The sequence below is a fragment of the Sciurus vulgaris genome (assembly GCF_902686455.1).
Source record: "Sciurus vulgaris genome assembly, chromosome: 8".
In the NCBI taxonomy this organism is placed as follows: domain Eukaryota; kingdom Metazoa; phylum Chordata; class Mammalia; order Rodentia; family Sciuridae; genus Sciurus; species Sciurus vulgaris.
In genome coordinates this window covers 148,334,803-148,361,468 of record NC_136468.1, presented here as the reverse complement: position 1 = coordinate 148,361,468, position 26,666 = coordinate 148,334,803, and the positions used below count along the sequence as shown (strand labels likewise).

The 26,666-nt window shown below is 65.3% G+C and overlaps 2 protein-coding genes across 2 annotated transcripts in view; one reads left to right on the top strand and one right to left on the bottom strand.

Annotated features, from left to right (window-relative positions):
- Positions 1–8,933, top strand: part of NCOR2 (nuclear receptor corepressor 2) — a 99,083-nt gene extending 90,150 nt beyond the window's left edge. The window contains 10 exon segments of the mRNA XM_079150438.1: positions 23–441; positions 1,378–1,524; positions 1,620–1,765; positions 2,164–2,357; positions 2,739–2,885; positions 3,394–3,542; positions 4,048–4,101; positions 6,086–6,313; positions 7,209–7,388; positions 7,814–8,933. Of these exon segments, the coding sequence (XP_079006564.1) occupies positions 23–441; positions 1,378–1,524; positions 1,620–1,765; positions 2,164–2,357; positions 2,739–2,885; positions 3,394–3,542; positions 4,048–4,101; positions 6,086–6,313; positions 7,209–7,388; positions 7,814–7,995 (1,846 nt within the window). The 3' untranslated portion in view covers positions 7,996–8,933.
- A 5,801-nt stretch (positions 8,934–14,734) lies between these two features.
- RFLNA (refilin A) lies at positions 14,735–25,406 on the bottom strand. Its single transcript, XM_079152607.1, is given in 4 exon segments — positions 14,735–15,543; positions 15,545–15,829; positions 16,325–16,416; positions 25,017–25,406. Coding segments are annotated over 4 exon segments (1,044 nt in total). The 5' UTR covers positions 25,224–25,406; the 3' UTR covers positions 14,735–15,083.
- Between the last annotated feature and the right edge of the window lie 1,260 nt (positions 25,407–26,666).

The following is a 26,666-nucleotide window of genomic DNA, read 5'->3' as shown; positions in this document are numbered from 1 at the left end:
GACCCCTTCTCCTCTCCCCTAGGTGCACCTCCACCTCCTCACCCGTCCGCCCAGCTGCCAGCTTCCCTCCCGCCACCCACTGCCCACTGGGTGGTACCCTCGATGGGGTCTACCCAACCCTGATGGAGCCGGTCCTGCTGCCCAAGGAGGCGCCACGGGCCCCACGGCCGGAGCGGCCCCGTGCGGACGCCGGCCACGCCTTCCTCCCTAAGCCCCCGGCCCGCGAGCCCGCCTCCTCCCCCGGCAAGAGCTCCGAGCCCCGGCCCCTCGCGCCCCCCGGCTCCAGCCACGCGGCCACCGCCCGCGCCCCAGCCAAGAGCCTCGCAGCCCAGCACGCCAGCCCGGACCCGCCGGCCCCGCCCGCCTCGGCCTGTGACGCGCACCGGGAAAAGACTCAAAGTAAACCCTTTTCCACCCAGGATCTGGAGCTGCGCGCTCTGGGTAAGACCACCCTGACAGCGGCCACCTTCATAGACGCGATAATCATGCGTCAAATTGCTCACGATAAGGGGCCGCGAGAAGGAGGTTCGCTGGCCAACGACTCCCCTCGCGATGGTAAGACTCCGGCCCCGCCCGCCCGTCTCGTGGCCCAAAGATATTTTCAGATCTTTCTTTTGACCCCTTTTTTGTTGGCTTTGGCGTTGTGTTCTCGAGCCCATCTGTGGATTTGCACGCTCCGGTGGTCCTCAAGCTGCTGCCCGTCCCCCGGCCGGGGACACCTCACCATCCGCATTGTCCTGTCATGAGTTTTTATCATTTTTGGTTTTGGTTCTTTTGGATTTTCGCCTTTTCCTTTGAGTGGACCGTGACTCGGGCCTGGACCTCTACCCCTCGCCCTCGTCTGGGGGCGGGGGTGCAGCCGAGGGGCTTCGGGCGGGTGGGGTTTGCTGGTGCTGTGGACCCAGCTGGGTGGGAAGCCCAGGAGGGGGGCACTGGGGAGGGCAGGGCTGCGCCGTCCAGGAGAGCCAGGAGTCCAGCTCTGCCCGGCTGTGAGGGGCCCGGGGATGCGTGTGCCCAGCCCAATACCCCAGCAGCGGCACCTCCAGGGCTGCCTCCCCTGCCACTGTGCCCAGGCAGGCCCCCAGCCTGTGCCACGCCTGCCCCCACCATGCTCCTTGACCAGTCCCACCCCGATGGGACCCTCCCGCCCACCTCCCGCCCACCTCCCGCTGTCCGCTGTCCTGGCTCTACTCTGGTCTGTCTGCATGTCCCCGGGCCCTGCAGATCCCCCAGTGGGGGATCCTCTCCCCGGCCCCAGTGCCCTGTCTCCAGGGCCTCCATCCCGCCCCCGCCCTCCCCAGGGCCTGGCCAGCGTGGGGGCAGCCTGGCGCTTGACCCAGTTGGCAGCCTGCGCCCTGACCCCGGCCCCTCTTGCAGGCTACCATGGTGGGTACAGCCCCGACGGGGTGGAGCCCGTCAGCCCAGTAAGCTCGCCCAGCCTGACCCATGACAAGGGGCTCCCCAAGCACCTCGAGGAGCTGGACAGGAGCCACCTGGACGCCGAGCTGCGACACAAGCAGCCTGGTAGGTCCCGCCCAGGGAACGGGAAGAGCCCTGACCCGTCGCTCTGTTGGAAACCCAGGCACCCCCGCTCCTGGCTGAATGGACTCTGCCCACAGGCCCTGCGAAGCTTGGCCCAGAGGCCACCCACCTCCCACACCTGCGGCCACTGCCCGAGAGCCAGTCCGTGTCCAGCCCGTTGCTCCAGACTGCCCCTGGGGTCAAAGGTCACCAGCGGGTGGTCACCTTGGCACAGCACATCAGCGTAACTACCTGTTCTCTGCCCTTTGCACCTGGGGTGGGAACCAGGCCCAGGGGGGTCGCACAGTCCTTGGTGCTGGCAGGGTGGCCACGGGCGAGATGCCAGGGCAGCTCCGACGTGTCCACTGCCAGTGACCCACGTCTCCACGAAGGCCCCCAAGGCCTTCACAGGTCCTGGGTGTCAGGAGTGCTGGGCAACCCAGGCCGACCCATCTGGACGCACCAGTTGGGGGCCTCTGAGCGCCATTCCTTGGCGCACTTGGGCGTGGGGGCCCAGGAGGCGTGGGCAGACCTGGTTGCCAGGACGTTGAGCAGGGAGCCAGGGTTCTGCCCAAAGCTGGCCCCGCCCCTGCCGTGCCCGCAGGAGCAGGGAGGGCCTCCTAACCCCTGCCCGGCCCGCAGGAGGTGATCACGCAGGACTACACCCGCCACCACCCGCAGCAGCTCAGCGCGCCCCTCCCCGCCCCCCTCTACTCCTTCCCTGGAGCCAGCTGCCCCGTCCTGGACCTCCGCCGCCCACCTGGTGATCTCTACCTCCCACCCCCCGACCATGGCGCCCCGGCCCGCGGGTCCCCCCACAGCGAAGGGGGCAAGAGGTGAGTGTGGGGTCAGGCACCTCGCTGGGCCCGGGGGTGCAGGGGGCAGTCAGCTGCCGGGGCCAGCCTTCCAGCCCATGTGGGACGCACACTGCCGGGCGCCCTGAGAGCAAGGCAGAAGCAGCAGCTACCTCGGGACCAGGGTCCAGAGGCGAGGTTGAAACACAGGCCCACAGGCAGATGCAACCCAGGACCTGAGGTGGCTTGCGTTTAGAGCATTTGCGAATGAAGCGTTCGGGGCAGAGAGCGCCTGGGCACGGCATGCAGCCTCACAACGGGCTGCTCCCGGGAAGGCGTGCCCAGCCCTGCTTGGAGTGGACACTGGGGGCAGGGCCAGCCCTTTAGGAGAGTGCTGACCAGCTGGGACCCTCTCTCCACCAGGTCTCCAGAGCCAAGCAAGACGTCAGTCCTGGGCAGTGAGGACAGCATTGAACCTGTGTCCCCACCGGAGGGCATGACAGAACCAGGCCACCCCCGGGGTGCCATCTACCCCCTGCTATATCGGGATGGGGAGCAGGCGGAGCCCAGGTACGGGCAGCACAAGGCCCCTCTCAGAGTCTGACTTGGCCCCTCCTCAGCCTTGGCCCCCATTCGTTCCTGCTGTGTGGGGGTCAGCAAGGGCCTCGAGCTCGGCTGAGGGACGAATTCATAAGCCTGGGGGGCGGGGGATGCACCCTCTCTGGGGGGCTTGGCTGGCACTGGGATCTCGGCTCAGGCCAGGCCCGCCTTCCTAGCCGCGCTTGAGGGTCTGGAAAGCGGGTTAAGTGCGGTGCACCAAATGGGGTGCGGTGGGTGGCGGGGGCCAGAGCAAGGCCACAGGCCTCTGGCCCAGGAGCTCTGCCACTTTCCCATCTGAGGCTCCTTGCAGTGGGTCGGGGCCAGCTGGTCCCCAGGGTGGCCCCTGCAGCTGGGAACGGCCTGAGCCCTCCTGAGCCCAAGGCTGCGACTGCAGGGTGGGGGCAGGGTGCAAGCTGCGGGCGAGGAGACAGGGCTGGCTCTCGAAGGCGACGGCTGACGGGGTGCCTGACCCCCGCAGCAGGATGGGCTCCAAGTCCCCAGGCAACACCAGCCAGCCGCCAGCCTTCTTCAGCAAGCTGACCGAGAGCAACTCGGCCATGGTGAAGTCTAAGAAGCAGGAGATCAACAAGAAGCTGAACACGCACAACCGGAATGAGCCGGAATACAGTAAGGGCCTGGGAGCCCCAGGATTCCAAGGCCCAGCGCGTTGCCGGCCCTCCTGGCGCCCCACCTTCCAGGAGCCTGGGGAGTCCTGCTCGCAGGTCTTTCCGTGGGCACGAGGAGCACAGGTGTGGCTGCAGCTGGGTGGCAGTGCCCGTGGTGCTCACGGCCTGCAGTTCTGCCCCTTGACGTTGCTGTCGGGACTCCAGCACTTAGCTCGGAGGCCCAAGCCTCGAGGTCGCCTCTGCTGGATGGTTAGGGCTCTTGGCTGGGACCGGACCTCCAGCTGACAGTCCCCAGGCAATAGCTCTGGGTCCTGGCTTGTGAGCGTGATCCTGGGACAGCAGCATCGGGAATGCAGGGCATCCCTCCCGCCCAGACTGTGCCTGAGGAGTGGGCCCCGGGTTATGCCGGCACACCTGGCAGACCACACAGGAGGGCGCAGGTGGCGGTGGGCCATCTCCCAGGACCTGTGGGCCATGGGCCTCACCCACCTGTCCTCCCCCTGCAGATATCGGCCAGCCCGGGACAGAGATCTTCAACATGCCCGCCATCACCGGAGCAGGTAATGCACCCAACACGGCCTGCAGGGCTGCCCACCTCCCCGCCCACCCTGCCCAGCTGCTGTCAGGGGACCAAGAGCCTTCCCTAAAGTTCAAGTGCGGTCCTCCTAGTCTCAGCCCTGCTGTGAGATAGCATCGCTCGCAGGCACACGAGCCTTGTCCCGGGTAGAGCTCTTGCTGCAAGAGGTGTCTTTGCAGGTCAAGGTCAAGGTCCCATGGGCTTGGTGAGCGGTCACCATGCTGCCTAGAGCGGCCTCTGGGCTGTGGGTTTCTCGGCGGCGTCTGGACCAGGTGTGGGCATCTAGCTCTGGGGTCTTGGCAGGCACCTCTCATGGCTTAAGCCTCCAGTTTACTTGGAAATTCCACCAGGGACCAGGAGACTTTATTTTCTGGCAAATCAAATGCACACGTGCAAGGGAGCTGGGTGTGGACCCCAAGTGCTGTTTTAAGTGGAAGTTCAGGCTTCTGCGCGGTTCTGGACCTGGGAGTCCTGGGGGCTGGGTAGGCTCTTTCCCACCCCCACCCCCACCCCCAGCCTCTAGGGGCCGTCATGTGTTTCTGCTGTCCCTGGGGAAGGAACTGGGGCAGGGCTGAGGGCCGGGGTGTCCCAAGCTCTGTTCCTCTGTTCGTTGAGGTCACCCTCCGGCCTCAGTGCAAGCCTGAGACCAGAGTGGGCAGGGGAGGTTTGCGGACCTTCCTGGTGGCCATTCAGGGGCCATGAGCCCTGGGAATGTGGTGAGCAGGGGACAAGGGGCCCCTGGGGGCCTCCCAAAGCCAGGCCCCATGGGTGTGTCCATCTGCCCTGACTGGACACTGGCTGGGGCTGAGCTGAGCCTCAGGCTTGAGGGTCGGGTGAAAGGCAGGCTGGTTAGAGGTGGTGCCCGGGTGTCTTGGCACAGTCCTAGACACCAGGCCCGCAGGGGTGCAGGGATCCATGGAGGCGCCCCACGAGGACGCGCGGAATCTGGAAATCGTATTTGGTTTTAATTTTATTTTATTTTGTTGTTTCTCATAAGCAGTTTAGTCCACAGAAACGATTTTCTCCAGGCGCCCATCTGTGCTCAGACTTTACTTACCTTGACGCGCGGGGTGGGGGGGCGAGCCTGCCGGCCGCGGGCCCGGCTCCAACCTGGGGGAGGCCAGCGCCCCGCACCAGGGAAAGACAGGAATTAAACCCAAGACAGTCAGCGAGCAGCCACCCGGGACTGGGGGCTTTGAGGGTGGCCCTGCACTGCCACCCTGCGAGGCCGCGCGGGCAGCTCGCAGTCCGAGCCTTCAGGAGCTCTGAGTTCCTGGAGCTGAGGTCCCTGAGCTGTGGATTCCTCCACGACGGGTTAATCGAAGTGCTGAGGCCAGGGGTTTGCAGAGGCCCCAGGCGGATGAGGAAGGGAGAGGCCTAAGGCAGGTCAGGAGGCCCAGCAGGACGCACAGAGGGGTCTCCCGGGGCCCGTGGTGGCCACCATGTCGTCCCCAGCCCGCCCCGCACGCACATAACTGCATGGCTGCCGCCCTCCCTCCGTCGTCTGCACTTCCTTCTCCTCTGGCTCTGGGCGGGGCTGGGGGCAGGCAGTCAGGCACAGCTGGGGGTGTCGGTAGGTGAAGGGCGCGGGGAGGGTGTCTGGCCACCTCCTGCCCTGGGTCCCCGCAAGCCCATCCACCCCGAGGCCCAGCACTGGCTCTGGCTCCACCGAGTCCCCGCCACCCGCCCGACCCAGCCCCACCTCTCCCCCTAAGGCCGTTTGGAGTTAGAGCCAAGGCCAGCGAGGGGCTGGGGGCCACCCTGCCAGGCCAGCGAGGGGCTGGGGGCCACCCTGCCGGGCCGAGGCCCAGGTCCCCAGGTCGGTCGGGAACCGGGCCCTGCAGCAGGAGCGGGCGGGAGGCGGTGCGGGCTTGGCGGATTCGTGCTCACAAGTTTCTCTCCTCTCTCCCCCCTCGGCGCCCTCTGGCTCCCGGCCCTGTGTCTGTCTGTCTGTCTGTCTCTCCCAGGCCTCATGACCTGTAGAAGCCAGGCGGTGCCGGAGCACGCCAGCACCAACCTGGGGCTGGAGGCCATAATTAGAAAGGCTCTCATGGGTAAATATGACCAGTGGGAGGAGCCCCCGCCGCTCGGCGCCAATGCTTTTAACCCTCTGAGTGCCAGTGCCAGTCTGCCCGCTGCCGCTATGCCCATAACCGCTGCTGACGGACGGAGCGACCACACGCTCACCTCGCCAGGTCTGCAGGCCTCCCGCCCGTCTGTCCCTCCCTGTGGCCTTACTCCTCTGACCCCCTCGAGCTTTGGAGCTTGTGACTTTTTGTGCGCTCTTGATGTCCTTCTGGAGTTTGCTGATCTGAGCTGGGCTGACTCCCGGGGTCGCGGCACCCAGTGCCCGAGAGGCCCCGGGCCTGCTGCTTCTCGGACGCTCACACTGCTGCCCACGGCTGCCCCCCTCCCCGCTGGGCCTCCGCCCGCCCCTGCGCCCAGCCTGCGTCTCCCTGGGGAGACCAGGCTGCAGTAAGGACCCATCTTGCTGTGGACGAGGGGCCAGCAGCCAGCCCCCTGCACGTGGTCCACTGGCCCTCGGGCTAAAGGGCGCCCCGCGTCCTCAGCCCCACGAGCCTGAGGCCAGCCCCCACGCCCGTCAGGACCTGCCGTTCTCACAGGGACAGAGCAGGGGCCTGGGGCTCAGTTGTCCACCCTGGACGCTGAGGCTCCAGGAAGTTCTGGACTCGTAGGCTCAGGCCTGGCCTCAGGGTCCTGGCTTCTTGGCAGAGGCCATAGCCTGTTCAGCCCAGCATCATCCTGGGCAGTGCTCAGTCCAGCAGAGGCTTCCTGCTCAGAGGTCCAGCCCCAGCGGGTGGGGAGGCGCGCAGCAGGCTCGGGCCGTGCCAGCAGCCTGACCCCAGTAGACACTGACCTCCAGGTTCCGGCCTCGTGCTGGGTCTGGCCGTCTGGCCGCCCTCCTGGGCCTCCTGGGGGCAGGGGCCATCCTGCCGTCATCCTCTCCTTGGAGGACCCAGAGCAGGTGGCTTCGCCTTGCAGGATGTCACCCCCGACGCTCACGTCCCCTTGCAGCATGGCGCTGTCTCCACTGTCCAACACGGCCCTTCCCACTTTGTCCCCTCGTAGGTGGTGGCGGGAAGGCCAAGGTCTCTGGTAGACCCAGTAGCCGAAAAGCCAAGTCCCCAGCCCCGGGCCTGGCATGCGGGGACCGGCCGCCCTCTGTCTCCTCGGTGCACTCAGAGGGAGACTGCAACCGCCGGACACCGCTTACCAGCCGTGTGTGGGAGGACCGGCCCTCGTCCGCAGGTGGGCACCAGCCATGGGCCTGGGAGGGGGGCCACTGAGCACCGCGTGGGCCCAGCCAGCTGTGCCCTGAGTGTGGAGCAGCACAGGCCACGGACATGGGTATGACTAAGACTGTCTAGGAAAGCCAGTCCCTGGGCCTGCAGAGGAGAGGACCTGGGAAGCCACAGTGGGTGGGGGCAGGGCAGGGCTTGGTGGACCGTACAGCGGAGCTGGACTTCTGACATGAGCTTCCAGGGTGCTGGAGGACACTGAGTAGGGAAGCAGATAGCCTAGGGATGCTCAAGGTCCTGGGCTGCAGGGGACCTTGGCAAAGGTCTCAGAGTGTCGGGCGAACAGGGAAGCCTGACCCAGCACGGTGGTGGGATGGCGGGGCCATACCGTGTGGGCAGCGGGGCCTGGCGAGCAGCTGCCCGTCTTTGCCACAGGTTCCACACCTTTCCCCTGCAACCCACTGTTCATACGGCTACAGGCGGGCGCCATGGCCTCCCCGCCCCCGCCGGGCCTCCCTGCGGGCAGCGGGCCCCTGGCCGGCCCGCACCACGCCTGGGACGAGGAGCCCAAGCCTCTGCTGTGCTCACAGTATGAGACGCTCTCCGACAGCGAGTGACTCCAGACGGGCAGCAGGAGCCCCAGGCGAGGCCTGGCAGGGTGGCTTCCGACGCGCCTGCCAAGGAAGGAGCCCCGAGTCTGCCTGCGCGTCCATCCGTCCGTCTGTCCACCTGAGCTGGCATCCTCGCCTGTCTAAAGCCTTAACTAAGACCCCGACTCCGGCTGGCCCTGCACAGTGACCTTACTCAGGGCACGTTCACCTGGTGCTCGGGAGGGGAGGGGAGGGGAGGGCAGCAGGCCCGGGAGGGGGCACAGTGAGCGCATGGTGACCACATGCACGTGGCCGGGGCCACCAGGGACCCGAAAGGATGACCAGGCTCCTCCATGCCACTGCCTCCCCCCTTAATGCATTTGGAACCAAAGTCTAAACTGAGCTAGCAGCCCCTGTCCCCTGCCTCCCATCCCGCTTAGTGCTCTGGACAGACGGACACAGCCCTGTCCAGCCTCCAGCACTCTCGTCACAGTCCCCTTTGGCTGCCCCATGAGACTGCTGGAAACCAAGTCAGACCAGGCGGGCAGACGAAAGGGCCAGGTGCGGCCTGGGGCAAGCAGATGCTCCAAGGAACTGGACTGTTTCCTTCACGCCTGTTGCCGCAGCGTGGGAAGGAAAGGTGGTGTAAATGATGTATGGGTTTACAGGGTATATTTTTGATACCTTCAGTGAATTAATTCAGATGTTTTATGCAAAGAAGGACTCACCCAGTATTATTGCTGCTGTGCTTTCGATCTCTGCTTACGTTGGAGAGGTGTGTGCAGGCCAACAGTCGGTGATCCCATTGTCCACAGGACCCAGAGGGCAGGGGCCGCCGGCTCACAAGCCCCCGTGCCCTCCCTCCCTCCCTTCCTTGGGCAGAACAAATTTGATGCGTGTTCTGTGGCCACCATCTGCGCATGGTGGTGGCTTTCTGTCATTTACACACGTTGTTCTAATTAAAAGCAAATCATACTCGATACAAAGGTGTCTTCTCTGCTTTGGACTGGGCAGCCAGGAGGGCAGGTACCTGGAGGTCGAGGTGCAGCAGGAGTGTGCCCTGGAGCACCAGGGGCGTCCCTTTGACTCACTCTGCCATGAGAAAGGCAAGGGAAGGGTATCATCCTCAGAACATTGAAAAGTCACACCTATGACAAGGGCATCAAGTGTTCATACCCATGTGGAGGTGTGGGGCATTCACACCCATGTGGAGTGGGGTATTCACACCCATGGTGGAGGGGCAGGATATTCATACCCTTTGAAGGAATGGTGCGTGCATACACATGTGGAGGTGGGGGGTATTCATACCCTTTGAAGGTGTGGGACATTCACACCGATATGGAGGTATGGGGCATTCACACCCATGTGGAGGTGTGGGACATTCACACACATATGGAGGTATGGGGCATTCACAACCATGTGGAGGTGTGGGGCATTCACACACATATGGAGGTATGGGGCATTCACACCGATATGGAGGTGTACCGTGTTCAAACATATGTGGAGGTGTGCAGTGTTCAAACATGTGGAGGTATGGGACTCTCACACCCATGGTGGAGATGTGGGTGTTCACACCCTTGGAGGAGTGGGGCATTCACACTCATTGAGTAGGTATGGGGCTCGCACCCATGGTGGAAATGTTTTCTATTCACACCGTTGGAGGTGTGGGGTGGTCATACCCATGGAGTATGTACATGGCTCACACCCATGGTGGAAGTGTGGTGTGTGTTCACACCCTTGGAGGAGTGGCACATTCACACACGAAGTGGGAGTGGGACGTTCACAATCTTGGAGGGTGAGTGGGACGTTCGCACCCTTGGTGGGAGAGTGGGGCGTTCACACCCTTGGTGGGTGAGTGGGACGTTCACAATCTTGGTGGGTGAGTGGGACGTTCACAACCTTGGTGGGGGAGTGGGGCGTTCACACCCTTGGTGGGGGAGTGGGGCGTTCACGCTCATTGAGTAGGTATGGGGCTCGCACCCATGGTGGAAATGTTTGCTATTCACACCGTTGGAGGTGTGGGGTGGTCATACCCATGGAGTATGTACAGGGCTCACACCCATGGTGGAAGTGTGGTGTGTGTTCACACCCTTGGAGGAGTGGCGCATTCACACACGAAGTGGGAGTGGGACATTCACACGATTGGTGGGTGAGTGGGACGTTCACACGATTGGTGGGTGAGTGGGATGTTCACACCCTTGGTGGGGGAGTGGGACGTTCAAAATCTTGGTGGGTGAGTGGGACGTTCACACCCTTGGTGGGGGAGTGGGGCGTTCACACCCTTGGTGGGGGAGTGGGGCGTTCACAATCTTGGTGGGTGAGTGGGGCGTTCACAACCTTGGTGGGGGAGTGGGGCATTCACACCCTTGGTGGGGGAGTGGGGCGTTCACACCCTTGGTGGGTGAGTGGGGCGTTCACACCCTTGGTGGAGTGGGGCGTTCACACCCTTGGTGGAGTGAGGCGTTCACACCCTTGGTGGGTGAGTGGGGCGTTCACACCCTTGGTGGGGGAGTGGGGCGTTCACACCCTTGGTGGGAAAGTGGGGCATTCACACCCTTGGTGGGAAAGTGGGGCATTCACACCCTTGGTGGAGTGAGGCGTTCACACGCTTGGTGGAGTGAGGCATTCACACCCTTGGTGGAGTGGGGCGTTCACAACCTTGGTGGGGGAGTGGGGCATTCACACCCTTGGTGGGGGAGTGGGGCTTTCTCAACCTTGGTGGGTGAGTGGGGCATTCACACCCTTGGTGGGGGGAGTGGGGCATTCACACCCTTGGTGGAGTGGGGCATTCACTCCGTTGGTGGGGGAGTGGGGCGCTCACACCCTTGGTGGGGGAGTGGGGCGTTCACACCCTTGGTGGAGTGGGACGTTCACACTCTTGGTGGGTGAGTGGGGCGTTCACACCCTTGGTGGGGGATTGGGGCGTTCACACCCTTGGTGGGGGAGTGGGGCGTTCACACCCTTGGTGGGTGAGTGGGGCGTTCACACGCTTGGTGGGGGGAGTGGGGCGTTCACACCCTTGGTGGGGGAGTGGGGCGTTCACACCCTTGGTGGAGTGGGACGTTCACACTCTTGGTGGGTGAGTGGGGCGTTCACACCCTTGGTGGGGGATTGGGGCGTTCACACCCTTGGTGGGGGAGTGGGACGTTCACACCCTTGGTGGGTGAGTGGGGCGTTCACACGCTTGGTGGGGGGAGTGGGGCGTTCACACCCTTGGTGGGGGAGTGGGGCGCTCACACCCTTGGTGGGGGAGTGGGGCGTTCACACCCTTGGGGGAGTGTGGCGTTCACACCCTTGTTGGGGGAGTGTGGCGTTCACACCCTTGGTGGAGTGGGACGTTCACACTCTTGGTGGGGGAGTGGGGCGTTCACACCCTTGGTGGGGGAGTGGGGCGTTCAAAACCTTGGTGGAGTGGGATGTTCACACCCTTGGTGGGTGAGTGGGACGTTCACACCCTTGGTGGGTGAGTGGGACGTTCACACCCTTGGTGGGTGAGTGGGGCGTTCACACCCTTGGTGGGTGAGTGGGGCGTTCACACCCTTGGTGGGTGAGTGGGGCGTTCACACCCTTGGTGGGTGAGTGGGGCGTTCACACCCTTGGTGGGAGAGTGGGGCGTTCACACCCTTGGTGGAGTGAGGCGTTCACACGCTTGGTGGAGTGAGGCGTTCACACCCTTGGTGGAGTGAGGCGTTCACACCCTTGGTGGGGGAGTGGGGCGTTCACACCCTTGGTGGGGGAGTGGGGCGTTCACACCCTTGGTGGGGGAGTGGGGCGTTCACACCCTTGGTGGGGGAGTGGGGCATTCACACCCTTGGTGGAGTGAGGCATTCATACCCTTGGTGGAGTGAGGCGTTCACACCCTTGGTGGGGGAGTGGGACGTTCACACCCTTGGTGGGGGATGGGGAGTTCACACCCTTGGTGGGGGATGGGGCGTTCCCGCCCATGGCAAAGGTGTCCAGTGCCCATGCCCTTGGTGTGTCCAGAAGTCACCAGTGGTGAGGTGCCCCCGTGGCTGCCGGTCCTCACACACTGCCCGCTGCCTTCACCTTAAGGAGCCAGCAGGTTTCCCATCCGACTTCAGATGCCAGGCACCCATTGTCCCCCGGCTCTCCCCTCTGGCCGCAGAGCCCTGCCTGGCACCCCTGGCCTGCAAGCATGCCCAGGGCCAGGTCAGGCACTCATCGGCAGGGCATGGGGCGACGTACCTGTCCACCTGTGCATGGAGGACGGTGGTCCCGTGCCTGAGAACCTGGAGGAAGGAAGGCCCTCCTAACCCTGAGCATCTGCTGGCCAGGGCGGCCCTGTAGCCACTCTGGCCAGGGTGGCCTCCGAGAAGGACCCTCTTCCCAGAACAGGTCCGGAACCTTCCTTCTCAGCAGAGCCAGGTCAGTGCTGCCTGAATGGCCTGGAAGCCATGTGCATGGCGACTTGTGTCACACTGCCCAGGACTGACCAGGTGTGTGGTGGCGCCCACCCCTGGGGCTGCGCATGGTGTGCCCTTTGGCTTGGGGCTCGGGCTGCAAGGGTGAGTCCCCGTGGTGGTCTGCAGAGTGGCCGCTCTCTCTGCTCTTTCTCCAAAGACTTACGGGTCATGCCGATCTCAGGAGTCCAGGCCCTGGCTTCCAGCCAGCCTCATCCCCCAGCCTCCACAGCCCAAGCCACCCAGCATGTGGGCTTCGGAGGCCCACCCTGGCCCAGCAGCTGGTTAGCAGGGTCACTGTGTCTGGCCAAAGAATCAGGGATCCCACAGTGGGACAGCTGCCTCCAAGGCTCTGCTGGGCCTCCCCAGAGATGATGGCCATGGCCCGAGTCCCTGCTTGGCCTGTGCAGGCTTCTAACTCCAGCCTCCCCTTTAGCAGCACAGAGACCAAGCCTTGCTAGCCCTTGGGTGGCAACAGATAGGAGAACCTGGGTCCATCGGACAGAAATCATCCACAGCCTCTACAGTCAACTCCAGCCTCTAAAGCCCCAGCCTGGGATTCGGCCTCCACCTTGGTGGGGACCTGGGTGGCCTGAGGAGGTAGGAGAAGGCGGCGTGTGCCTGCTCAGGCCACCGCCCTGCCCCTGGCAGTTGGCCAGCGTCCCCCTGCATGCCCCTTCCCCGAGGGCCTCAGAGCCATGCAGCCTGGCCTCCAGGTGTGGCCACTGACCTCAGGGGCTTTGCTTCTCCTTCATGCATTTCATGCAGTGGGTCCTGATGCCTCCTGGCTGGGTTGTCTGCTCCCCGGCTGCAGTACCAGTGCTGACGGGCAGGTGGCAGTGTGGGCTGGCAAAAGACCCTGCCTCCATCTTGACACAGACCAGCCCCCGCCTGGGGTCCAGAAGGGTCATGTCCTGGGCCACACCAGCTGCCAGGGGTTGGCCCCTCGTTGCCGGTGCCTCCCGGGACTCCACGGCACCTCCCTCAGCGGCAGTCAGACTGGAGTCGTGTGGGGTGAACCAGGGGTCAGCCCACGGGTCAGCACTGCCAGTCCCGTCTGGGCCTCAGAGCTGGACCTCTCGGCATTTTGGTCTGGCTTCCCAGAAGGACAGTGGCCCAGACCCACCATAGGGTGTGTTGGCAGGATTGATGAGTGATCTGGTGCCATCTGAGTGACCACTTGGCTTCCCAGCTGCATCCAGCCAGTCCTCGACCTCCAAAGGTCCCTCTGCCCCCATCTCATTGGACGCTTCCTCACTCCACCTTTAAAACGGAGGCTGTGCAGTTCCCTCACCTTCCTCTCCCAGGAGAACTCCTACACACACTTCAAAACCCAATAGGGCATTGTGTCCTTGAAGATCTCACCGCCCCTCTCACGTCCTCCCTTCTCTGGGGTCTATTAGTGCTGTCCCAAACCAGGCAGAGCCGTCTCCTCTCCAGACCCTGGCTTTGGCTCCAAACCTCCCGCCACCTCCTGAGTTGAGCTGATACTGCAAGGATCCAAACAGAAGATCAGAGGAGAGTTGTGGGCCAGTGCCGCCAAGTTCCAGGACCCGGGGAAGTCGGCTCGGGTGAGATTCCTGTGCCCCTGGCTGTGCCCCAGGTCTGGAGTGGGGCCCTCGCCGTGATGGCAGGGTGGTGCCGAGGTTGGCGCTAGACCAGCACCTGGGCCCAGCCTCTGCCCATGTCTGAGCAGGTGACCGGAGGAAGGGCAGAGGGCTCTGCAGAAGGCCTGGGTGGGAATGGACCTGCCCCCAGGCCCTGGGCAGCCCAGGTCAAGGCTTCCTGGGCGCAGCCGTGGGGCCTCCTGGGGGTGGCAGCCTTGGGGAGAGGTGGTTGAGGTGAGGCAACCATGCGTGGGGCTCGGCGGGGCTGGGCACTGCTGGGAGCCCAGGTGACCCGACACAAGTCCAGTTGGGGCACCAGGGTCTCCGAGGAGGGGCCGGCGGTGGCTCCATGGGGCAATCTGCTGGTTTTCCCAAGTGCTGCTGCGTCCTGCCTTTAGTCAGTGCACCGGGGGCGGGGAGGACGTCCCGTGAGCTGTGGACCCTGCACTGCCAGGGCGCAGGCAGGACGGCCCACCCCGGACTGTGCGCGGGGCACTGCGCTTGCGCAAGCCCGGGGGTCTGAGGCCAGCACTGCACAGTACACAGACTGCTGGGCTGCCCGCCACGTCCTCGGGAGTCAGTCCTCCGGTGGGGGTGCACTCGGAGGCTGTGGGCAGGATGGGGTGTCCCCCGCACATTGGGCCCCTGAGAAAGTGGGAGGAAAGACCTGTGGCCAGAAGACAGGTGCCCCAGGGGTGCTGGGGACCTTGGGAATGGAAGAGGAAGCCCCTCAGGGGTCTGCACGCTTTATTAAATGACCGCTGGACTTCTTATCTGTGAATCAGGGAAGCACTGGGGACGCGCGATCTGTGGAGATACATCAAAACAGGTCAGCCGCTGGCCTCTCCTGGACCCGCCGCCCACTGCCCCTCCTGGTCCCATGGAGGGAGCTCCAGCCCCAGAAGCCGTCCCCTCCCCTCCTGGGGTTCCCAGGGCGGCAGCAGGTGGCCCAGCCACTGGGCGCCTTCAGGCCTGGGGGGAGGAAGGTTCAGGAGGACGTCTGGCCACAGGGGGCTTCTGGGGCTGGGTTCAGTGGCCCAGGCACTGCCCCAGGGCGCCCGAGCCCAGCCCGCGCGGTCATTCAGAATCACGGGAGGCCAGCTGGAGCTGGCCCCTCCAGTCCAGACTTGGCCCCAGGCAGGTGACAGGCGCCTTCCCCTGGCACCCGGCACAAGAGCTCTGAGGTCCCAGCGTTCAGTTCCAGAGCGTGTCCGGGGATTTGTCCACCCTGCGGGGAGGCCTTCCCTTGGCGGCCGGGCTGGACCGTCCACACCGGCGCGCAGGACAGTGGAATGGCAGTGGCTCCAGGCACTTCCCAGGATGCCCCGCCCCGCGGAGCCACTCCAGCCCTGGCTTTGCCGCCCTCGCGCTCGATGTCCACCGAGCTGGCCCTGGGCTGGGCCCCTGGCCTGGCGCGCCGCACTCTGAAAGGGCCGCTTGGCGGGAGCCTCCGCAGGGCGGGCGGCACCCCGCGCTCCTGCCCGGCGCGGCCCAGGCGGAGGAGGCAGAGCGCGCGGGCGGGCGGCCTAGGGCGCGGGCTGGCCGGGCCGCAGCTGCACGCTGGCGGTGAAGGAGCGGCGCGCGCGGCCCAGGCTGCAGAGCAGCGTGGTGCGGAAGGTGCTGCGCGCGCGCTTGGGGAAGATGAAGGCGGTGCTGCGGAAGCGCAGGGCGCGCGGGCGCGGCTCCAGGGTCAGCTGGCTGCGGTAGCTGCGCCACGTGCAGTTGGGTGCGGCCACGATGGTCTCGCTGTAGGCGGTGACTGTGGGCAGCGGCGCGCAGAACACCTTGTCCCGGAAGCGCGTCTCCGCGGCGTAGCTGACCTCCGAGCTGCAGCTGTGGAGGCGGGGAGGGCGGGTGAGGCCGCGCGCAAGGGGCCTCGCCTGGCCGCAGCAGAGCCGCACCCGGGCCTGTGGGAGCCTTGAATTTGACGGCATTGGATTTACTGGTTTTGACAATGGAACTGTGTCACGGGCAAGTCCTGGAATCCGCAGAAGCGTTTAGGGTTACAGGACAAGGTGGCACCTGCCCGCTCTAGGGCCTACGGAAGAAGGGCCACAGGAAGCCGGGCCAGTCTGTCAGGCTTGCCTGTACAGCTTCCAACGAGCTCGTCAAAGATCTCCCAGAAAGTCCCCTCAGGGACCAACCTGTGCCCCAGTTCCACTCCCAGACTTCTGGGGACTAAGCCAGAAGCGCAAGCTCTGGGAGGGGCCATGGCCCTAGCAGTGGGTGGCACCCAGAGGGAGGCGGCCTGTGGACCCCCAGCTGGTCTGGACCCCAGCCCTCCCCACCAGGCCTGGGACCAGCACCCGCTGGGCTGCACCCACTCACCGGATTTCATGTGAGGGCTCTGGGTCCACCTTGATGCCCTCCCCAAAGAACACCGGCAGCATCCGGGGCCTCATCGCAGGTGCCGGGGGGTCCTGGAGAGGGGCAGGGGTCACACAGCCCTTTGGCACTGGACCTCAGCTTCCTGCTGGGCACAGTCTGGCCACCCAACCCCTTCCAGCCCTGGCTTGGTCTGCAAGCTGCACTGGGGGGGGTCCGTCAAGAAGTCCACCCCACTGTCCCTCTGTGGCCCTGGCCCTCAGGTGCCTGCCCAGCACTCCCAGCTGGACCCACAGCTCGCCATGCCCTAGCCTGCACCCCAGTTCCTGGACACCTCAGTAAGGGGACGTGGTAAGGTGCCCACCACCACCCCAGGCCACAGCAAGCCCCCGAGCCAGGCTCAGAGTCCTTCACCACCAGGACGACCCTTGGGAGCCCTGCGGGTGGCACCCCATGAGGAGCTGGGACAGCGTTTCTCAGAGACACAGTGTCCCTGGCACTGCCTGAGGCTGCCACAGCCTCCAGAGGGGTAGAGACTCCAGTGCACAGGTGTCTGGGCCACATCTGCTTGGGGAGGACACAGGGAGCCCCAGGACCGCAGAGGGGCACAGGGGGCCAGTGGGAACTCAGGCAGGTACATGCCCTGGTTTTGCCTACCCAGCATCCACCTCTCCTGGAGACAGCCCTGCATCTTCCCCAGGACCAGGATAGCTTTAGCCATGGCCTGCGGCCCACGTAGGACAATGAGAGGCCTACCCAGGCTTTCTGCCAGAGAAGACCCCAGGTGACTAAGCACAGAGAGAGGGAATGGCCAGCCTGCCCCCTCTGAGGAAAACCCATCTGGAAATGAAGCAACACCGAGGACAGCAGGGACCAAAGACAGTGAACGACTGAGTCTTGCCAACATCCGTGAGGCCTGCCTGGATCGAACCAGGCCTGAAGTTGCCCATCCTGCCCCAAATCGATTTTTAGGATTCAGATCCTGAGTCTACAGCCCAGCACGAAGCCAACTGTCCCTTTCCACCTGAAGGCCTTCACCAGGGCCTCCTCCGCCTCCCACACTGTTCCACAGACACTGTCCATTCGCCGCGGGGCCCTTCCGTGATGCTGCAATTGTCCCACTTCAGCAGGTCTGATTACGCCATGGTCAGTGGTGGTCCAGCGCAACTGGCCTCACCTCACTGCAAGGAGCTCAGGAGTGCGACCCAGCAGTCGGTCCTACCTGTGACAGCTGGCCCCTGGGGACCGGCTGTCCCCTTCCTGAGCATGGGGAGGAGATGTCTTTGCCCCAGGACAGCACTGGGGACAGGGGCAGCTCAAGCCCACTAACAGGCGGCCTCTGGCACAGTGGCCGCCGCCCAGGCCTGGCCCCGTCACACTCACGAGCCAGCAAAAGCGAGGGTCACAGATGGCTCACTCCCAGGTTCGGGGCAGTCTGTGCCCAGACCCCAGCAGACCGCGACTCCCAGGGGCAGGGGCGGCGCCTCCTTCCCACCTGCCTGGCATCCGCGCGAGACACCATCCCTGAGTGAAGAGGGGACATCAGGCCATGGGGACCCTGTCCCTCCAGGCTTCTGCCTTCCCGGTGGTGCAGGGCACAGAGGGTCCACTGGCCCCCAGGGCTCACATTAAGTCAGCCGCAAAGCTCAGTGGCTGCGGGTGCAGACGCTCTCTGCGAGCCGCCCTCCCAAGCTTGGCACCCGGTGTTGGGCACCTACTGTGCTCCAGGCCCACCCAGGGGCGGGAGGAACAGCCCCTGCAGGGTGCTGAGGGGTGGTGCCAGGGGCCTGCGGGGCGTGGCCTGGGCGGCGGGCGCTGTAGTGCTGCTCCCCGGGCTCCCCAGGACCCTGTGTGGGTGCTGCCGTGCTGGGTGCCTGCCTGGGCCTGGGCGAGGAGAGCAGCCCGCTCCAGCCGGATGGCGCCCGCCTGGCTGCCAGGCAGCAGACAAGGCTTGATTCACAGGCTGGGCCAGGAGCCGTGCTCGGCACCACCTTCCAAGGCGCCCTGGGAAGCCGTCTGGGGCCTGCCCTGACCGGAGCCCACGGGCGAGATACGCAGAGCCGGTGGAAACCGGGCACAGGCTGGGGCGGGGCCGGGGAGTCCGCACGTGAGCTGAGCGGCCAGCCCTCCACTGTGGGTGTTCTGACTCCAGGACGGTAGCCTGGGCCCGTCCCCAGGCCAGGGTCGCCCTGACCTGGGCAGAATCTGCTGAGCCCTTGGCATTGCCCACCGTGCGGGACTTGCTCCTCCGTGGCAGGAGGCCATGCCATCTGTGAGGCCCCGCAGTGGCACTGAGGGCTGCTGGAGGCCCAGGGCACAACCCCCTGGTGGGCTGTGACCCCGGGCAGCGCCAGGGCGCAGGGCCAGGAACACGTGGCCCCCGCCCCGCCCCCAGCGCCACCTTCCTGCCCCCACCCAGCCGTCCCCCAAGCAGACCCACAGCTGGGACGGACCCTCGGTCCCACCTGCCTATTCCAGGCTGGGCCCGCCGGCCTGCCCTCCTCCTGGGCAGGGGAGGCCTGAGAGGGAGTGAGTCCAGGGCACATGGCCGAGGGCCACTACGCTCCCCCGTGATTCCCCTGCCTTCCCGCAGCCCAGGACGAGGGCCCACGCTGGCTGGAAGTCCACGCTCTGGAGGCCCAACCAGGCCGAGGGCCACAGCCAGCAGGGGACAACCAAGCGGTTCCCTACAGGAGCGTCAGGCCACGAACTGACGGCCCTGACCGGCCACAGGTCCTGGCCTCTCCAGACAGAGATGCACAGGGAAGGACCGGTGGTGTTGGTGCCCAGCCTGGGTGGCCCACGCGCTCCACAGCTGCCCCCAGGAGAGGCGGCCTCTCCAAAGCCACCCGCAGCCTCCACAAGGGCGCCAAGGGCCTTGCTCAGGCAGGATGGCTCCCGGGGCAATGGCGTCAGCCACGACTGCCCGGGGTATGCTGCAGGTGTCTGGAGACCAACGCTCACCGCTGGCTAAGGGTGGCCTGGACCGGCCTTCACGCGGAAGAGGAAGGGAGGGCGGGGTCTGAAGCACCTGGTCCCCGTCCCCCACGCAGGGCCTGGGCGGTGGGCGGACCCTGGGCCTGGGGAGGGGTCTGTCTTCTTTCTGCTAACACCGCACATCAGGCAGCTACTGGGGCCGTGGATGGAGGATCCCGAGGCCCGAAGGACCAAGCTGCACCCCGGGAGGGCCAGAGGCTTAGGGGCCACAGGCTCTGACGCCAGGAGGGGACACGACACAAACCCGTGGGGCTGGAAGGAGCACCAGGGAGACAGGGAGGGCTGACGTGTCCCCACAAAGGTCTGCTGGAGTCCTGAGCCCCAGGACCTGCAGAAGTGACCTTGGAAACGGGGTCTGAGGGTATTGGGATCAGATGAGGGCATCCTGGGCCAGAGTGGCCCTTGGCCAGTGGCCACTGTCACTGGCCACCGGCTTAGGGGGAAATTGGCCATAGGACACACAGAGGGAAGAGGGACAGAGACCGGCAGGGTGCTGGGGACGGCCAGCCACCACCAGAAGCCAGGAGCGCACAGACGTGTCCTCTGCCACAGCCTTCAGGAGCCTGGCCTGCCTGCCCTGATTCAGACCTGCCTCGGGCTGTGAGGAGCTTCTGCTTGTCCCCAGCTCAGGCACTGTGGCTGTGGGAGGGGCACCCACAGGGTCTGCCAGCCAGTAAGACGTGGGGCCACCAACCCAGGGCGCCAGGGTGACCTTGTGGGCCAAAGGGCTGAGGGTGGGGTCTCCCTGGAGACAGACCAGGGGCCTTTTCCAGAGGGAAGGGGGTGGCTGGGCAGCTCCAAGGCCACAACCTGCTCCCTGAGCTTTAGGGGTCACCCAGAGAACGTGCCTGGCACCTGCCCTCACCAAGGCCTGACCTGCGCAGGGGGCCGGCAGGCCCTGCGTGCTTCAGCACCCTAGGCTTCAGACACTGCACGGGAGGTTGCTGGGTCCACGGGTCACGCCCAGCCAGGGGGCCAGGAGGACGACACACCTGCCTGGAGAGGCGGCCAGGCCCCATCTGCAACACGGTTCCCAGGAAGGCGGCCCCGCTGGCTCCTGGTCCAGAGCACAGGAAGGGCATGCCCATCGTCCTCTTTCCACGCTAGGGCCACAGACGAAAGCGAGTTCCAGCAGCGACTGCTGCAGACGGCTGGACAGCCAGGCGGCCCTGCAGGCCCCTCCCTCTGCCCCACCCACCTTCCCCTCCATCTGAGAACGCTCAGACTCCGTCACGGGCCAGGGACACCGGGAGCCTCCCAGGGGTCGCGGGGCTGACCGAGCCCTGTTCTAGTCTTTTCATCCATCCATCCGCTCATCTCTCCATCCGTCTGTCCATCCATCCATCCATCCATCCCTCCATCGACTGTCCATCTGTTGATTTGTCCATTTGTCAGTACATCCATCCATCCACCATCCCTGTGTCTGTCTGTTTGTCCATCTGCCCATCCACCCCTTTGTCCGTCTGCCCATCTGTTCTTCATCCACTCACCCATCCATGTACCTTCTGTCTCTGACCACTGGCCACCTGTGATGTGAGGTGACCCCCAGAGCTCATGGGTGAGACGACGGGGTCAGAGAGCCTGTGCCTAACTGGTGGATGGTCCCACTGACCTGGACAACCTGGGCCGCAGCTGCAGGCAGGCAGGTGAGGCTGGGGGAGGCAGGTAGGTGAGGCTGGGGAGGCAGGCAGGTGAGGCTGGGGGAGGCAGGCAGGGTGAATCTGGGGAAGGCAGGTAGGTGAGGCTGGGGGAGGTCGCTGGGGCCAGCCTCTGGGACCAGCCTCTGAATCTACATTTTGCCTCTGAACGGAGCCCTCTCTGCCCCCTGGTGCCACGTCCTCGGCTACCTTCCTCCACCACGCCCTCCCACCATGATGTTCTGCCCCGTCTTGGGCCCCGAGCAATGGAGGGGGCCAGCCGCGGACTGGACCTCCGAAACCCTGAGCCAGCACACGCTTTTCCTGCTCCGTGTGGCTCGGGGGCACCTGGTCACAACCACCGGAGCCAACGCATCCTCCTGCCCCGGGCCCTGACGCCCTGGCTGCCTTTGCTCGCTCTCTCGGGCTTGGTTTGCCATTGCAGGCCAGGAGTGGACGAAGGACGGAGTCCTGAGCGTGACCGCCCGGCCTCACGCGTGGCCAGGGTGTTTCAAGGGGGCAAGGTGCCCGGCCTGACCCGCAGGCTTGTCCGGGCAGGGGGGCGGGCAGCCAGCCCCTCGTCCTCTGGGGACTCTGGGGGCACCGAGGAGAGGTGGGGGCACGTGTGCCACAGGAGCACCTGGTGACGCCCAGGCAGCAGGTGGAACCCAGGGGCAAGGCCTCACCTCTGTCCTGGAGAGGCGGCTGCAGCCGCCTGTCACCCGACCTTCCACTGTGCGTCCGAGGCCGGCCTGCCTCGGGAGCTGTTAGAATTGTGGACCCCCGAGAGGACACGGCCAGACCCCAAGTGCCACCTGCAGTCCCCCCGAGGGCAGTATGACAGGACCGGGCCGTGCCCAAAGTGCCCATATGGACGTGGTCATCTGCCGGTCTCCATCTCCACGGCTGGCCCAGCCCTCCCTGCAAGGCCACCCAGCGCCAGCAGCTCCGACTAACCGGAGGGGACAGTGGCGCGCACTCCACCTGGGCACAGTGCTGGCCTGGTTGGCGCCATGCCCCTTGCCTGGCCGGCCTGGACATCAGTGATCTGAAGCTGCTGGCAGACACCCTAGGCCCCAGCTCACCGTCCCAGGTCACAAGAGCTCGGGGCCACCCAGATGGTGCGGAGGCCCCAGCTCCCTAGTCTCTGATTGGTTTTCTAAATTGGGGTTCGGGGCTCCCGAGGCCTCTAAGAAAGAGAACAGTCACACGCAGAGTTCAAAGAAGACCCAGGGGACTTTGATTGCTGGCCTCGGCTCAGCTTGGAAGCCCCGCCCAGGCCTCTCCCACCCGCTCCTGCCGCCCGGGCCTCCGGGCCATTCTCGGGCACACACACTCTTCTCCCAGACCAAGACCACTCCGGTCCTGTCCCCACTCACTGTGGCGTTCAGCAGGCTTCTGTCAAGTGTCCCTGCCCCGACCGCCCACCCAAAGCTGTGGCACTGGCCCAGTTTCTGTCACAGGGATGCGTGTCACTCCACCTGACTCCGAGTAAAACATTTGGAAGGCCATTCCACAAGGGTGGGGACCGCCAACGGCTCGCGCACTGCTGTGTCCCCAAACCTGGCAGGGCTCCCTCAGTAGGCCCTGGCGGGACACGGCGCTGGCTCCCAGGTCTTTGGTTGGGAGTCATCAGAAACATGCCCACCTGTGCTCCCGGCGTGAGCAGGAAAACCATAGCCTAGCGGGGGGAGGGGAGCCCCTTGTCCCTGGCCTGGTCCCTAATGCCATCTATGTCCTGGGGGACAATTTGGAAGCTCTGGATCAGCAGGGGACTGTCCAGAGGGCAAGTCCAGCTTATCAGTACAAAGTAGGGATAGGGCAGAGTGGGGCATGCCTGTAATTCCAGTGGCTCGGGAGGCCGAGGCAGGAGGATCGGGAGTTCAAAGCCAGCCTCAGCAACTTAGTGAGGCCCTGTCTCTAAATAAAATACAAAATGGGGCTGGGGATGCAGCTCAGTGGTTAAGTGACCCTGGATTCAATTCCTGGTAAAACAAACAACAACAACAACAACAACAACAAAACGGAACCGGGGACTCCTCGATGAAGCGAAGCTTAGCCAGCTTCAGGAGGTACGGTCAGCACCTTGAGGAGGTTGACAAGCTGCTGAGGACCTTGGTGGCCAGGGCTTGGGGACAGGACATCAGCCAGCTCCCCGGCCGAGGAGTGGGCCCCCGGCTTGGATCAGGGTGTCAGCCCAGTCGGAGTGACACGGGGCCAGCTCACACGCTCTCCATGGGACAGTCCACCCAGGACGCGGGGGCGGTGTCTGTGCCTGGTCCTCAGGTGGGCAGATGGTCTGCCCGCAGCTGTGCCCGGAGGGTGCCCTGGGGAGCCATCAGCAAGCGGGCTGCTGCTGAACAACCAGACTGGCAACTCAAGCCCACGTGAGGTGGATGCCCGGGTGGTGGTCATGGGTAGGTGGGTGGGGCCCCATCTGCCAGGGAGCCCCACTGCTGAGGCCATTGCCCGTGGCAACCACTTCCTCTCTTTTTATTAAATGCAACTTCTCGACCCTGTAGGCACTTTTGATTTTCTACTAAAATTTCTGAGAGGTAATTAATCAGCTCCACAGTTAGGGGGACCCTGTAGTTGGCTCCCTGGCTCTCCCCGCACGGCCTGCTGGGCAGTTCCGCAAGCAGCTACCCTTGCACCTCAGGGCCCCTCTGGAAAACGTGTGAGGGAGGATGAGGCAGGACAGGGTGTGGACAGCTCCTGGCCCCTGGCAAGGGCCACCCAAATGCGAGGGACCGGTACCTGTGCAGAAGGGGCCCAGGCTTTCATTCCCAGCCAAACCAAGAGACCAGGCAGCTCAGTTCCGCCCTGGCCTCCGTTAGCAAGGAAAGGAAAACAGATCCAACGGCGCGGCCGGGGCAGGCAAGCCGGCGCGCCATTCCGACGGGTGCCATGGGCTGGCCTGGAGGGCAGAGGTGCCCGGGTCACGCCAGGCATCAAGGAGAAGGCCCATCTCTGTGCCTTTTCTCTGAGTCCCCTGTGGAAGACACCACAGGGACCGATCCCCAGTGTGGCCCGAGGCTCGGTGAGGACTGCAGGACAGCAAGACCAGGCCCCCTGCCAGGAGCTCATCCACTCCCAGAGACCCCAGCGCCCCTTCCACCCCAGCCCCCAAAGCCAGAACCAAGTTCAAGTTCACTGCATGACTCTGTCTAAGGGAGCCGCTGCTGTGCCCCAGTCAATCCACCCAGGAGACCTGGAGTGGGAGGCGGGCTGGATCTATTTTAAAGATCCCCCAAGCGATTCCGAGGGCAGCCCCCCGGGGTCCAGCAGGCCGAGGAGCAGGAGAGGCATGGTGAAGTGCACGGTCCAGGAGCAGGGCCGTCCCTTCTGCGTGGGGAGGGAGCGGGGAGGCATTTACTGCCCCAGGGTGGGGGTGCGGTGGTTCCAGGTCAACATCCCGGACCCTGCAGAGCTGCGTGGACGGCAGGCGGAGAGCGGCAGGTCTTGTCCGCAACCTCCCCTCATTTTGGCTGGTCATTTTCTCAAGTTGTGCTGCTGCCCACTCTGCCCACATTGTCCCAGCAATTCAGTCTGGGTCCAACCACCAAGCTGGGTCCCTACCAGAGGCGGCGGGAAGCTAAGCTAGGTGTGGCTGGAAGGCCCCTGGGCTCGCTGACCTGGGGTTCCTGCCTTCCCTGGCCAGCTCAGCTCCACGTCAACATCTCAACCTCCCAGGAAGGAGGGTTTCTGTCTGGGTTTGGTTAGAAAAGAAGGTTCCCGTTGGCAGTGCCAGGACAGTCGGCTGGGAGCCCCGCAGGAGCTGTGGACACGCTCCATGCTGGATGTCTGGCTGAGTCCGTGCCAGCCGCCCACTTCGGACCCGCCTGCTAGTCCCCTGCATTACTGAGGCTAACACTCACTCTGGAGAGAGGCCCGCGAGGGAGCCGTCTGGGGGCCAGGCTGGGCCACCCCACCCACAGGCCCTGGACCCCACCTGCGGAGCGGGGCGGCTGGGCACCTCGGCCTGGGAGGGAGCAAGCGGGTCCGCCCCCTCGCCCCCGCCCCGGCCCTGGCCCAGGCTCCGCGCGAGGGCGCGTCCTTACCGCTCCGGCCTCGCTGGTTCCGGGGGACTCAGCGGCAGTGCCGGCGCCCCCCGCGCGGGCGTCGAGGATGCCGGGCGCCAGCGCGTCGAAGGGCGGGCTGGGGCTGGGGCTGGGGGGCAGCCCGGAGTCGGGGCTGTCCAGCAGGCCCTCGCGGCTCTGCTCCCGGGGGCTGCCCTCCATGCCCTGCAGATGCAGGTGGCCCACCATGTCTGGCGCGGGGCTCTCCGGCTGGCGGGCCCGGGCGGCGGGGCGGGCGAGGGCTGCGCCCGGGACCTGCGGCCGAGCGCGCGGCTCAGGCCTGCGCCCCGCGCCCCGCGTGCTGCCGCCCCGGCCTCGCCTGGCCGCGCTGCCGCCGCGTCCCGGCCGGCCCAGCCCCGCCGCCCGCCGGCCGCTCGCACCGGCCCGCGCCGCCTTTTCTAGGCGCCGCCTCCGCCCGCCTCGCCCCGCCCCGGCCTGCGCGCTGGCGGCCCCGCCGCGCCTCCGCCCCGCGCCCTGCCGCCCACCGCGCGGCCGGGAAGGCACCGGGCGCCCGCGGACCGTGGCCCGGGGTCCCGGGCGATGCGGGACCACTCAGGTCCCGGAGCCGGCGACGGCACCCTCAGGAACTTCTCCGTTTTGGAGGACCTGCCGTTTACAGGCGAGGGGCACCGAGGCTTCCATGCGGGGTACCCGTTCCCAGCGCCTCTCCTTCCACCCGCACCCAGCTGTCCACTGCCCCGATTTGTGCCTTGGATTATCTGGACACGAAGGCCACCCCTGGGCTTGGGCTGGGAAGTGCCAGGGTCCGGGAGGACCAGGACATTGGATGCACTGGCCACCAAATTGGATGCGGAAGGCCACCATGGCTGCTCCTGCATCAGCTCACAGGGCTCTTGCCGATCTTGTCCCCTTTCCTCTGCACACAGGAGCATGACACTTCCCTTTCCTCTGCTTTCCCTCAGGGACGGCTGGCCGGTGGTGGCAGGCCCTCCCCTCCCTGCCCCTGCGGGCCCAACCTGGCAGGGAATAGGGAGCTTGAGGCGCTCCCACAAGCAGAGGCCGAGCAGAGGGCGGGGGCCCAAAGGTGGGTTGTCACCCCAGTTCCATTCTCCCTACGTGTCCCCAGGCCTGGCCTGATGTGGGGGCAGATCTCAGACCACTGGGCACAGTCCCCTGGAGTGTCCAGTCCCACCTACCAGGAGTCAGAGGCTGGGGTTTACCAGCAGATTAGAATAACAGCAGTTTACTGCTGGGGCTTCAGGGAAGGCTTCTTGGAGGAGGCGACAGTTTAAGATGCGACTCGAGCAGCCAGGCAGTGAGAACCTTCCAGGAGGAGGAAATTGCTGGCGGAGGCTGGGGCTCGCTGCCAGCTGCAGGGGGAGGCCTGGCTCTGTCGGGACAGTCTCCATTTACGTATGAACCGGGATGGGAGGGCCGCGGCCCAGACTGCTAACCCAAGGTCCACGCAGGACCCTCTAGAGAAGCTCTTGCTTCCATTCGCCAAGGCTGAGGGCCACTCGACTGGCCACGTGGCTGGATCAGTGTCTCCTCCCGGGAGGACTGTGGGGTCCTGGGAGCAGGCTGTGGCTCGCCTCCCCCCAGACGAAGCCCACCCGGCCACAGAACCCCACGCGGCCGCCCCGAGAACTGACAGCATGCTGTGGGGGACAG